The sequence below is a fragment of the Gadus macrocephalus genome, chromosome 14 (genome assembly GCF_031168955.1).
Source record: "Gadus macrocephalus chromosome 14, ASM3116895v1".
NCBI classification, from domain to species: Eukaryota; Metazoa; Chordata; class Actinopteri; order Gadiformes; family Gadidae; genus Gadus; species Gadus macrocephalus.
This window is the reverse complement of record NC_082395.1, coordinates 7,263,556-7,278,194: the sequence shown is the minus strand read 5'-3', so window position 1 is coordinate 7,278,194 and position 14,639 is coordinate 7,263,556. Positions and strand designations below refer to the sequence as shown.

General features: G+C 46.0%; 1 protein-coding gene across 1 annotated transcript in view; it reads right to left on the bottom strand.

Moving 5' to 3' along the window:
* LOC132471834 (CUB and sushi domain-containing protein 1-like) overlaps positions 1 to 14,639 on the bottom strand; it is a 210,665-nt gene that overhangs the window by 99,521 nt on the left and 96,505 nt on the right. The window contains 3 exon segments of the mRNA XM_060071151.1: positions 144 to 326; positions 3,998 to 4,110; positions 4,609 to 4,712. Coding sequence (XP_059927134.1) covers positions 144 to 326; positions 3,998 to 4,110; positions 4,609 to 4,712 — 400 coding nt within the window.

The following is a 14,639-nucleotide window of genomic DNA, read 5'->3' as shown; positions in this document are numbered from 1 at the left end:
AGGAAACAAAGAAAGGACCGAAGGAAGAAAGAACGAATCAACCGAGGAAATGACCAAATAATAAACACCGAGAATAAAGAAGGGGGGGAACGAAAGAAAGTGTGACGAGAAAGCCCGGAGAAAAGGCCCCTCTCGCTACTTACAGACGCAGCTTGGCTTGTTGCCCGACCACTGATTGTTGTGCTGGCACGTGATGCTGCGCTCCCCCACCAGTTCAAACGCCGCCTGGCAGGAGAACTTCAGCTCGTCGCCGTGCAGGAAGCGATCTCCGCTGCGGCGTCCGAACGCCGGCACCCCGGGGTCCCCGCAGCCGCCCCGCTCGATCTCTGGAACGCACAAATAACACCGGCCTTGTAGCGCTGCCAACACACACAGAGACGGCGGCCGTATACAGTCAAAGCGGGTTTTTTATTTGTTTTTTACTGCCGGGGTCGGTTGAGTTGAATGCGCCTATATATAAAGACTGGTGGGTGTATGCAAAGCATTACATTATTGTCCTTTGCACAATCCAAACCAACACAGCAACGGTCGGGGTGTATTGCTTTTCCTGTGAATGCGCTCAGCAGGACGTCCAGTTTTAGAGAACCTGTTTGTGTGCCCATGCGGAACGCAAGCGGACGTGGAACCACAAGGAGGCCAGGCCTACAATCAATGCTGGGACACGCATGGCAGGCCATTACATGTGCCTCACACACACACACACACACATACACAAACACACACACACACAAACATATGCTTCATCATGTTTGTTATGCGTTGTGTGTTATTTCTCACATCTTGTATGTTTAATTATTTATCTGTATATCCCCCCCCCCCCCCCCCCCTTTGCAATTCATCCCTGATTCCGTTTAAATGTACATGCCTATATTAAATACGGGTGAAATACGGCTGCATAATCAGCATGAATATCCCATGAGAAGACTGCCTCACCACAGGGTTGTGCTTCCCTCTGTCTTTCTTCTGTTGCTCTCTGTGAATTCTTTTTTATTCTTCCATGCAGCTGGGCCAGAAATACTGGGACCAAAAGTTCACCATCTCCCAACGTCCGACGTTGTGTTTCTCCTTCTCTTCCTTCTCTCCTATTAACACCTCTTAGGGCTTAGTTCTTTTCAATATCGCCTCCTCCTCTACTGTCTCTTCCTCTTTATTTTGTCCATTTCTCCTTGAATTTTGTTTTCAAAGCTGACATCAAATCTCAAGTATGTAATTTTCTTTATTGTGCAAGGTCAGGCAGCGTTGTGTGTGTGTGTATACATGTGCATGTAAGCGTGTGTTTGTATTTGTGTATGTGTGCGTTTGTGTATGTGTGCGTGTGTGTGTGTGTGTGTGTGTGTGTGTGCATGAGTCCATTTGTGTGTGTGTGTGTGTGTATGTGCGTGCGTGCGCACATGCGTCTGTGTGCGTGCGCGGGCACTGCTCCATGTATTGCGTTGTGCTTGTGGGGTTAAGCATCCATGCTATTACAGGATTGTGGGTGCCACATCGTGTGTGTGTGTGTGTCTCGGGGGTGTATAAGTGTTGCAGTGTGAAGTGTGTAGCCTGTAGCTGCTTGTCACACAGATGAAGGGTGTACGAATGGATTTCAAATAACTTGCCCCCCCTCCCCGGTAAACCTGTCATTACAGAAGTAACTGGTTCTCGGCTGTCCTCCTTTGTATTCACTCCACAGTGATGTGCTTGTTTTACCCTCTCACTATTCCTTTGCCCAAATGCATTTATACATTTTTGCCCAATGAGAATTGTGCACAGCCGCTGAATCTAAATCAGGGTTAGGGTTAGGGTTAGAAGAATAATTGATAGATGCATATACATAATTTCACTGGGTGGAGATTTGCAATAATTTAAGCTGTCAAGGCATGTTCCACTAAACAGAATGCTGAGCGAAATGGAATAGACTCATGAGCAGTTCACTGATAGGTCGAAGGATCATGGCTGTGAGGTAGCCAAGTCGCACTGAAATTGACCAAAGGTGTTTGAGTTGTGTTGCAGTGTGTTCCAGTGTAGCCCCATAGAGGCACAACCCAGTGATAGGAATAGGCTGTCTAGACTAGAAGTGAATCCGGGATACACTTCAGCAGTAACAGCAGGTACATCTCCATTTCTTTGCCCGGGAAACTCCTTTTTCCTGTACTGCCTCCATGATGGAACTGATGTTCTCCCATTTGTGTAATTGGGTCTTGAAAGGTAATCGGGTTAAGACATTGATTCTGGACCAAGTTCAGGGACCCATGGTCTGTTGTCTTTGATGCTGTCAGCGCTTTAACCGCCTGAGGAAGGAGACCCATCCCGGTGGGATGTGGAGGTGCGGCCGGACACAGGATGGTCATCCCCTCACGCTGAATCCAGCCACATCCCCCATGATGGATCACCGGGCACCACTCAACACAACCGCGACGCCACGCGTTGTCCGTCCACTCATTTAGTTCGGAGCTTTACAGTCTTATTCAGGCACCAATGGAAAAAGAAACGGAGCAAATGTACCGGCATTGAATGGAGACTTCCAGATAGAGTGGATACAGCTGGCTCGCTTCAGCACAACGTTGTGGAGAGCCAGGCCCGACAAGAAAGAACCTACAAACGTGAATGACTTCACAGTCCATTAATACATAAATATGGCTGCCATCTTGGATGCACTCCACCCCTCCAGATGTTCTGTATGAGCACCAAGAAGACCAGCTGCTGACTCTCAGTCAGTTGGAGAAGTATCCTCCATTCAGAGAGCAACCAATCACGGCATGTGCCAACTTCCAATTTCAGGGGGGGGGGGGGGGGGGGCTGCCATTTATTGGTTGCCAGAGGTGCAAATGATAGATATTGTGAAAAGCTCACACACTAAGGTGTTTCAATATCAGCCCTTGTTGCTTGTTGCTTGCCATCAATTAGGGAATCGGTGATGTCCAATATGAGGTACCTTGGTTTGGTCCATTTGTCATTCAGCCCAACCAGTAGACCCAAATATAGATCTGAGCATCCAATACAGCATTGAAGGGCTGGGAGCATGGAGCATGAGTCATTGAAGCGAGTATTACATGGAGATTATTAACTGTCACCAGACCAGTTAGCTCTGTGTTTAGACCGATGCCTTACACCTAACCCACACCCAACCCACAGCAGAACCCAGTGTATATATATACAGTATATACATTCACAGAATGTATACATATAATGTATATATATATATAATATTTCTCGTTGTAGATTTGTCCTTCTGGTGGTTCCTCCAAGATTATTAAAAGCTATTTTATAACACTCAGGAGTTCCCATTGGCACTGTCATGTTATCATATTTTTTAGATTGATTGACTGATGACTTCAGGTCAATACATAATTCAATATGTATCTGCAATTGTAGTAATGAATAATACAAACGTGTTATTAAACATTACTACCGTTATAAACTAAATAGCCTCAAAATAGAACATTTCCATTTTCTTACATGGCATGACAAATAACATGCAATTTGTGCCTGTGTGCATTACCATGGCAACCAATCTATAAAGCTGGCACATAGCCATTCTTAGGCCAGACACTATAGAAAATCACTTCATCAATCGACCCAAGGTAGATCCAAAGCATGTCTGCATCACGTCTATGTCAACACCGCTGTCTCTTCTGGTCCCTGTGCTCTCCCATACAGCACTTTATCTTTCCCCTCATTTCAATAATCATTGTTTTATCCTTTTAGCTTGTCTCCCTGTCTCCCATTTAATTTTTTTATTTCCCTGAATTCTCTCTCTCTCTCCCCCACCCTCTCTCTCTCTCTCTCTTCTTTCTCCCTCTCTCTCTCACTCTCTCTCCATATGTGTCTGACACATTAATGCATAATCAGATAACCCAATCACCTGATTAAGCCCTAATTCTTTTTTTATATCCTGTGTGTATAGTGTGTGTGTGTGCGTGCGTGCGTGTGTGGATGTGTGCGCACGGTTGCGTGTGTGTGTGTGTGTGCGTGCAAGCACGTGCACGGCCACCCTCACAATATAAAAAGGCATTACCTTCATAGACAGCCTTGAATCCCTGTGATCCGATGGTGTCATCCGACTGAAGATGTAGCCACATCTGATTGGACAGGCTGACGATGAGGTCAGGAACACTGGAGCCCGTCAGTCTAGAAATAGGGGAACAGCGCCGTAGGTGTTAAGAGGATGGTGAAGACGACGACGACGACGGTGAGGGTAAAGATGAGGGAGAGGATGGCTGTGAGGAGGATGATGAAGGTGATGAGCCAAAAGACGGCGGCAAGGATTAATATGATGTGAGGATGTGAGGATGATGATGCTGAAGATGACGATTGCCGCACAGGGGGCAGCAGTAGGGGGTAGTGAGGGTTGGCTGGTAACCGCAAGGTTGCTAGTTCGATCCCCGGCTCCTCCTAGCTGTGTGAGTGTCGAGGTGTCCCTGAGCTAGGCATCTAAACCTAACTGCTCCCGACGCGCTGGCTGTCGCCTTGCATGGAATGAATTGGGATGAATGATTGGTGTGCGTGAATGGATGAATGTTAAGCAATATTGTAAAACCGTTGGATAAAAGCGCTATATAAATGCAGTCCATTAACCCTTACCATTTACCACATGATTATGATGCTGGTGACGACGATGCTACTTACACGTACAGCACCCTCCGTGTGTCCCCTATCTTCCCTCCGTCCCCGACGGTCAGCGTGTCGTAGCCTCTCTCCAGGTCAAACTCCTCAAAGGCCAGCTTGATCACCTGCAGACCCCGGGCGAGCCACCAGTCACAAAGGGAAACATGAACTCCGGACCCATGTGGACACACGTACGTGGGCAGGGCTGATGGTGCAGTGTGTAGGATTTAGTGGCATCTATCTGTGAGGTTGTCGATGGCAAGCCTCTGAATTCCCCTCCCTCACCCTTCCTCTTTCAAAGACAGCTACGATGGCCTTTGACACCTGTCTTCTCTAGAGCCGTTTGCGTGTCCGGGACTACTGTAGAAACATGGCAATGCAACATGACGGGCTACGTAGGAGAAGACCCGCACCCTAATGTAGCTATAAATGGGTCATTCTGAAGAAACAAATACACAGCACAGTAGTTATTATATTCATGGGATTTAACTCTTATTAAAACATATGATGAATATTAGATTCCATTTCTGCCATGTCCGTTCCGCAACGTGCCACTCAATTCTACAAACTGCACCTTTAAGAAGATGCAAATACTGATTATTATATTTGAGTATTCTGCAGTACATTTATGCATGTTTATTTTTTGTTTAACCTCAGGGTTAAACGATTAGCGATCACTTTGTGGAAGTGCGATGGAGTAATTGCTGAAAAGACCATTATGAAACGAAACAGAGCTGAAACAAACACACCCATATACACACACACAAGCATACACACAAGGCCTGTAGGTGACGAATCATGCTGCCATCTATCCAGCGAAAACTGCTTTTCTCACTCAAGACCCTCAAGACACGTGGATCCATGCCTCCGATACATCCCATGCAGCGTCTGTCTCACACCCTGAGGAAAGCCAGGCCTGAAATCCATTATATCCATCGAACTGTTGAACACAATGGGATTTAAATATCACACAGAAGGACAGCGTATTCTGACACGGACGCATGGAGCGATCCCACACTTGGATAATTAAGAATTGATCATGTCTCATTGCTCTGAGACGCTGTTCCCCACAATGTGTCGGGGAGGGAATGTCTCCAAACAGAGAAACCATCATCAGAATGGAAACAGTGTATCCTCATCTCTGAGGGTGTTTGAGAAGCTATAAGGATATTGCTGAGCTTCTATACATCTATGACAAATACATATATCAATAAGGCTATCTGAAAGGCTCATATTTCATGTACTTTTTTCAGTAACATTTCCACTTCCAATATTGGGTTGTTATCAGGGGAAGTCTATTTCATTTTCCAGACATATCATGGTCCGACCGTCGCAGGGTACTTGCCCGTATGTCCGAAGTGACGGAGTGAGGAACGTACGCGCAACAATATATGAGATGCAACATCTATTCAAGTGTTTTTCGAGAACCGACAAACTGCCAACAGATAAACAATGAATATATCCCCGTTTGAACGACCCCTTGGCCTGTTAAAGGATTTGTATCGAAAACTAACAAATGATTAAATTCATAGCTGTATAGCTGCACTCATAATTACAACATGCCATCCACGTTCTTCTCTGCAATGCATTCTTTGTTATGCAAATGATTGGGATTGCTGCGGTCTTGTGAAAGTCTTGTTTTAGTATGAAGTAAGCTTAATAATTACACAACTATGGTTTGAGAGCGTGCATGCCCCTGAGCATTCCCAGCAGTGAAAGCTTTTTGATATGCTCCATGGCCTCCAGTATTGTTTTACACCCAGACTGGCAAGGGGAGGCCTTCACTAACAATCTCGCTTCCACATGCACTCGATTAAGGCGAGATGCGCTGTTGTACATCCATTTAGCTTTCATCCAAATGGCTTTTAACAACAAAATAAATCACCAAAAATACAACTCTTCGACATGAAGACGCGACACGTGGACTCCTTCCCCCCCCCAGAAACACACGCACACATACACTCACACACACAGCAGAATGCTCCTCCCAATGCTGTGCTTATTTCTCAAGGGTCTGTCTTCCACTCTGAAACAGCCATTGGAGAGGGCTGTTTTGGAGGCCGGCTCAACTTTATGGCGCGCCATAAACATCATCGACACTTTGATGCCATCCAAAGCCGCTACAAGGCATTTCATTCAGCAAAGTCTTTAAAAAAGAGAAACTCAGAGAAGGTTCCGCTCCGCTCCGTTCATCTGTCAATCAGTCAGCGCCATCGATCGAGGCACGCGAAGGATCCATTGGCTGACACGGAAACAACGGTTGTTGAAGGATTTCTTTCATTTTTTCGGATTTTTCTTTTTTTCCGAATGCAAGAGCAACAGAGTTCTACTTTAAAGATGCACATAGACGTGGGTGAATGAAGAAGGCGTGTTTCCATTTGATTTCCACATGGGGATCTGGGTGGTTCCATGCCGGTCTTCAATGCCCTTCAGGGTGAGGTCTGGTTTGATTGATCCCAGGGTGAAGGTTAGAACGCCCACTCAATAAGCCCATTGACACACACACACACACACACACACACACACAAACACACACACACACACACACACACGACCACGCGTGCACCGACACCCATGCACGCGCACACGCAGACACACACACACACACACCATCATCATAATTATATGAGGGATTGAGGGTGGAACCATTATTTCAAGAGTTGCAAACACAACTTCGCTAGAACGGACCCCCCCTCCCTGTTTGCACACATGCTGTATAATTGCAAACGCTTAGAGAAATGATTGAATGAACTAGCTAAATCGATGAATTATCAATTCACATAATGAAGCTGTAATGAAACGAGAGTCTGTGACAATTCTGCGCGCTACATCCCAGTTCCTTAATATTGACGCAATAGCCCTTAATATTTATATTGCAAGTTTGAACAAACCACACTTTGACGTGCCACCAGTATTATTGACGAAAGACCATGACAGCTCCCGACAGAGTTTGTTCACGTCAGAAATTGGCCGACATAATGAGCAGAGGGAGTGATAGCGATGTGTATACACAATGTATGCATTATCCTACAAGCTCTAGCCTAATATATCACCATGACAGCTGTTGAAGGGGCTTTATGTTGGCTGTCATAGGCCCGCTAATGGACTCATGCTTTAAATGAGTCCTGAAAAAATGAGTCCTGAAAAAGTGATTATGCTGAAGTTGAAGCCATGTAAGGAACTGCCCCCTTGTCCTGCTATACTAAAACGACACAAAATCTGTCTTGTAAGTTAGAAACTATTATTTATTTTATAATATATCTTTTTTTTGAGCCACTAGTAAGCTGCGGCATTGACAAGCAGAGGGCCATTTTCCAATAGATTACGTTCAGCCAGTCAGCCATGTGAACTTAAATAGAATGCACTGAGATGGCTTGAAAACAGTCCACACCATTACACCTCTGTGCAAGGTAAAGGAATTTGCTAAATCTAATCCATTACAGAGAACTATTATAAAATGATGTTCCAATGATTGGAGGGTAATCAATATAACCCCCAACTAACTTACCGAATTTGATTAGAGTACCGGTTGCAAGTGACAAATTCCTTTTTTCTTATCTTGTTGTACATTTCTCTGGGGCTTTGCGTTGTCAATCTAATAACAATTTCAGAAGCACTTTTGCAGGTCAGTGCAGCTCAGCAGTGCCATATAAACGATATTTATAATGCACTGAATCCCACAGCGATAGCAAATGTTTCTGTCACCGCTGCATGACAAAGGGCAAGGCTACAAAATATCTACCCAATAAAAAGTGTTCTTTCCCCGCAATGTTGATAATGCGGTCTGTTAAATAACTTGGATTTTGTTTTATCTTTTACAATTCCATTCTATTTTGCACAATTGCTATTATTTCAAGAATAACGAAAACATGTCTTTGTTAACGTTAACTGTGGTGCGAAAGGTTATAAACAGTTGTCGGTGTGGTGCTCAGTGTTGTGATGTGAAGACATGAAGACGATGAAATCATAGTTAAAGGCTTACCACCGTCTCTCTCTCTCTCTCTCTCTCTCTCTCTCTCTCTCTCTCTCTCTCTCTCTCTCTCTCTCTCTCTCTCTCTCTCTCTCTCTCTCTCTCTCTCTCTCTCTCTCTCTCTCTCTCTCTCTCTCTCCCCCCCCCCCCCCCCCCCCCCTACTGCGATCATAATTGAAGGTGAAATCCGACCTCTTATCATCTTTCTCTGTTAATCCCTCCTTTATTTTAGCCCCCTTCCGTCCCCGTCCCCCCATCTCTGTCTCCCACTCCTTCGCACTCCCCCCTGCCTCTGTATTGTATTTTCCCATTTGTTGCTGCAGTGACAACAAAATTTCCCAATGGGATAAATAAAGTAGCTATAAATATGTCTGTCGCCAGAGCTCAGAGCAGCAAGACTTGGCTCCAGGACGGGGGGGCACGGCAACGACCCAAATGGGTCGCTTGTGTGTGTGTGTGTGTGTGTGTGTGTGTGTGTGTGTGTGTGTGTGTGTGTGTGTGTGTGTGTGTGTGTGTGTGTGTGTGTGTGTGTGTGTGTGTGTGTGTGGGGGGGGGGGGGGGGGGGGGGGGGGGTGGGGAGAGGGGTTGGGGGAGAGGGCGGTGACTAGTTCACACAAGCTAGCGAGCGGCTGCTCCTGGCTCAAAAAAAAAACGACTCCCCTGCGGACGCATAACGGCCCCCTCGCCGCCCCCTCGCCGCCACCTTGCAGCGGCGGTCGACCTGTTGTAGAGTTTTGGGGATAATGGCGGGGAATACCGTCGTGCTTTCCCGACAAAGTGGTTCCTTTACAGAGGGTCTCCGAGCCGTGGATGATCGATAAAATGGATTCAACCGCGGGGTGTGAAACATGCAGGAAACACACACACAGGCCCATGTGTGAAGCGTTGCAATCACTGCGCTGTTCTATTCACTGATGGGGATTGTGTGCGAAAAAGATGAATAATGTGAAAACTGACAGACAGCGATGGGCCAAATGATTCCAAGCTCACACGTACACGTGTATACGCACACACACACACACACACACACACACACACACACACACACACACACACACACACACACACACACACACACACACACACACACACACACACACACACACACACACACACGGGGCGTGTGTTAACACCCACACACAGCACCCTAAATAACAGAGATCCAATAATAAGATACATGGGAAGAGTGAAGGACTAATATGTCCTCGTGTGCCGAGATAGGCGGTAGGGAGCAACAATACGATATATCACGGAGAGAATCGGTGTACAGACGAAGCCAAGCCGTTATTTAGCCCTGCCAGCATCCACAGACACCACAGCCAGCAGCACCGTATTAAGACAGTGATCTAATTAACCTAGCTACAGAGAGACTCTGCATCAGCCCAACCGCTAATTGTTATTTAATCTGTGTTTTACTCATGCATGTCTGTTTCAGCTATGAAGCCGAAGTGGCTTTTTATGTATATTGGATCATTTTCAGCGTTTCAGTAATGGAACATCTAATTGCCGGATTGTATATTAATCACATCAGTCCAAGTTAGCCCACAAAAACTTCCAAGAACCTTTTTTTCCCTTTTTCCTTTTAATGGGTCATGTGCATATTTGGTAATTGTAACACAAGGGCGCAAAGGGGATCTTGGACCACCAAACAGCGCTTGTCAGCACGCCTTGATTGTAATGTAGGCCTTCTAATTCAGCCAATTAGCATGCCACCACCACCACCACCACCACCACCACCACCACCACCACAACCCTCAGGGTTCAACAGTTGATGCAGAAGCGGGGCTGGCTGCTCGCTGACGTGCCGGGGATTACAGAGCGGGATGCCGGGGGGTAGCAAGGGAGGAGAAGCATAAGGCCCCCGTGGCGCTGCAAGCAGAGGCTCCCTGGGTGCTAACGCCGTACGATAATGCACTGACTCTTAGGCATTAGGCTGTCAGTATAAACAGCCTCACGATCAATAAGGCGACGGCGGTTGCTGCGGATGAGGCATTAAGGCTTGTTTTTGGAGATGCTAAGCCAGGCCTTGATGAGACGGCTGCTAAACAGCAGCCTAGAATCAGAGGGAAGGACGTGGGATCTGATAGGGTCTTATTGAATGTGTCCTGCGGGCATTCAAGGGATTGGGAGAGGGGGGGGGGGGGGGATCAGTCATAAAATAGGCTAATATCTAATATTATAATTATGCCAACGCACACGTATAGGCACGGGCACACAGGCAATGACACCGACACAGACACAAGTGGGCACGGACACACCCACTCACACAAACTAATATGCATTCTCCAGGCAAAAGACAGCAATCATTAAAGACCTAATGGGTGTGTGACGATGCGTTTCAGGTTGCATGTAAGGGATCATTCAGGCGTGGTTCAGACTTAAACAAAAGAATTATCAGCCTGACACCGATGGGCAAAATCATCACACACGCACGCGCGCACACCCGCGCACACGCACACACATCCACGCACACACACACACGCGCGCACACCCACAGGGGCAGACACAGAGCCACTTTACCCTGTCTGATAGGAGTGCACATTTGCCTTTAGAGAGACCTTTAAAGGAATTTTTCTTTCACTTTGGATCCACTACTTCTAGTGACTTTTTGTTTCACTCCATAAAAACATTTTCCCTCAGCCAGGTTGGCAGTTAGCAATTAACTTGACAGATAGAAAACTCAAAGTCAACATCCCTGTAGTCACAAACAAGGCAAGGACGCACACACATTAAACACACAATATGCACATACACACACACACACTCACACATAGCATCATAAAACCAGGCTGTCAGGCCCAGTGCTATCAATATTGATTTTGCTGTTCTTTTATTCACAGCAAAACCAATACCATTCTGATGGCTAATTAAACACATTTGATGTACGCAAACAAAAAGCCAGACTACAACAACAAACTTCTTTCTCCTTTTTTTTTGGTGTGTGAATGAAAGCAATAGGTGAGCGAGACAAGAGGAGGTGAATGGATTGGAAAAATATTCTTCTTTATAACGCAGAGTATTTATTTGACTCTTTATTTTCCCGGATTCGTACCATTTTGTTATCCAGCGTGTCTCTCTCCAGCTGGGCGCAGCCTGTGTTCACTGGCGGTTTGACTCAGTGCCTCGTTATGGGCCGTTTGTTTAATTAACACCACATGCCTCTTTCTCTCTGTATGCACAGATTAAATCAAGATTACAGAGCCATGTTGAAGATCATGACACACACACACGTGTGTGTGTGTGTGTGTGTTTGTGTGATGCATCTGTTTGAGGTGAAGTGTGACGGGTGCTAAATCAGCGGAGCATGGTGGAGATCTGGACACACACACACACACACACACACACACACACACACACACACACACACACACACACACACACACACACACACACACACACACACACACACACACACACACACACACACACACACACACACACACGTATGTGTGTGTGTGTGATGTGTGTGTCAGGTGACATGTGACGTGTGCTACATAATAGAGGCATCGTGAAGAGTGCATTCGCTGTGGACACAGCCCACTGCAACAACATGAAACAGTGTTATCTTAGTGTCACAAACTGTTTGCATGCTAATGTCCTCAGGACGCCGACATTGGGGAATCAAACCCACAACCTTTTTTGCCGGATGTTGAACACCCTGGCAGCCAGATTATCCTGGCCTGTATTAGCATATCAAAACGACACAGGAGTAATCATTCAAACATAGAGGTGGTTTTCATCCTCATTATTTATGGGCCGGATCCAACATTTCCTCCTCTCAAAATGAGATATCGCTTACTCACGCAGTCTTATAATGAAAATATGTGCAACTTTTTATTTTTACGTATTGATTTACGTATTCTACAGATTCTACTCTGTTGTATTCTATTCTACACTATTGTCTCCCCCCGCTGTGTCTGTGTTTTATCACATATCACCCTCCTACACCCACTCTGTCTATGTAGATAGTGACATTCAGCAAATGCCAGCAGCTGTACTGAGCTGATAATCTGTCACAATGTAGCGCAGTCTTAAAACCCTCTCCAAACTCAAGCATTTCCAAACACACAAGCACATACACACGCAAAGATAGGGATGGAGACGGAGAGTGAGAAGGAGAAAGGGTGGAAGATAGCGGGAGAGAGGGAAAGAGAGAGGGTGAGAGAGGGAAAGAGAGAGGGTGAGAGAGAGAAAGAGAGAGGGTGAGAGAGAGAGAGAGAGGGTGAGAGAGAGAAAGAGAGAGGGTGAGAGAGAGAAGGAGAGAGGGTGAGAGAGGGAAAGAGAGAGGGTGAGAGAGAGAAAGAGAGAGGGTGAGAGAGGGAAAGAGAGAGGGTGAGAGAGAGAAAGAGAGAGGGTGAGAGAGAGAAGGAGAGAGGGTGAGAGAGGGAAAGAGAGAGGGTGAGAGAGAGAAAGAGAGAGGGTGAGAGAGAGAAGGAGAGAGGGTGAGAGAGAGAAAGAGAGAGGGTGAGAGAGGGAAAGAGAGAGGGTGAGAGAGGGAAAGAGAGAGGGTGAGAGAGGGAAAGAGAGAGGGTGAGAGAGAGAAGGAGAGAGGGTGAGAGAGAGAAAGAGAGAGGGTAAGAGAGGGAAAGAGAGAGGGTGAGAGAGGGGAAGAGAGAGGGTGAGAGAGGGAAAGAGAGAGGGTGAGAGAGGGAAAGAGAGAGGGTGAGAGAGGAAAAGAGAGAGGGTGAGAGAGGGAAAGAGAGAGGGTGAGAGAGGGAAAGAGAGAGGGTGAGAGAGAGAAGGAGAGAGGGTGAGAGAGAGAAAGAGAGAGGGTGAGAGAGGGAAAGAGAGAGGGTGAGAGAGAGAAAGAGAGAGGGTAAGAGAGGGAAAGAGAGAGGGTGAGAGAGGGGAAGAGAGAGGGTGAGAGAGGGAAAGAGAGAGGGTGAGAGAGAGAAAGAGAGAGGGTGAGAGAGGAAAAGAGAGAGGGAAAGAGAGAGGGTGAGAGAGGGAAAGAGAGAGGGTGAGAGAGGGGGTGAGAGAGGGGAAGAGAGATGTTGAGCGAGAGAAAGACAGAGAATCACAGTGGAAAATAAATGGTTGTTGTGTGGTCAGTCTATTTCCTTCCATTTTAAATCCAATGTGATAATTTCAGTATTATTTTGATTATTAGTATTATTATTATGAGCCATTTCTTCTTGTACAACGACACATAAGTTTGCAATGGCCGCCTCCATTTTTAAAGTATAGGAGCAATTGAATGCTAGTTATTATGTTGTTTCTTTTTTGGTCATTGTTTAATAATTCATCTTAAAATGATTTGTCATTAGGGAGCGACATTGTATTTTAAGCCACAGCTTTTTCTCATACGTTGCAAATCAAAGCCTAGGTTACGTGTGGATTTAGGATTTTACGTTGCTACAACTCGATTGGGTCCTTTCAAAATGGCAATGAGTATCGGCATCAAAAAAAAAGAAGAGGCATTGGCACGAACAATCCTTATAAGGAGAGGGAGGACGGTGACCTGTTGTGACACCATGAACAATCCTTAAAAGGAGAGGGAGGACGGTGACCTGTTGTGACACCATGAACAAACCTTATAAGGAGAGGGAGGACGGTGACCTGTTGTGACACCATGAACAAACCTTATAAGGAGAGGGAGGACGGTGACCTGTTGTGACACCATGAACATTTTGCCATGTCACGGTTTGGTAGGGGGAGGACCAGGACTGCCGGAGAACCCGAACATTAGCATAGCTTGTGCGGCAGCCTCATACATTATTCACGACAACGAGACAACAATGACTAAACTACAAAGTTTCCTTGACAAAAATAGGGAAGGGAAAAAAAGAATAGCGATTGATGCTCACACGAGGTCTGAGAATCTCAATCAATATTTTGAAGAAAATGTGCGTGGTAGGATCGCTCTGAAGGGGCCTTAAAGGGGGGTTTTATGTGAGCGATATTTATTTTTTTACCCCCTTCTGTTGTTATTTTTTAAGTTCTAAACCTTGCTTTCTAACTTCTAATGAGGTAAAATGAGATGGAAATAATTGCTATCTACTCCGTCTTCCCGCAAACTCTGTCAAAGAAACGGGTAACGAGCAGTTCTAATGGCTTGCTGCTGACTCCTTGCAGCAAAGAC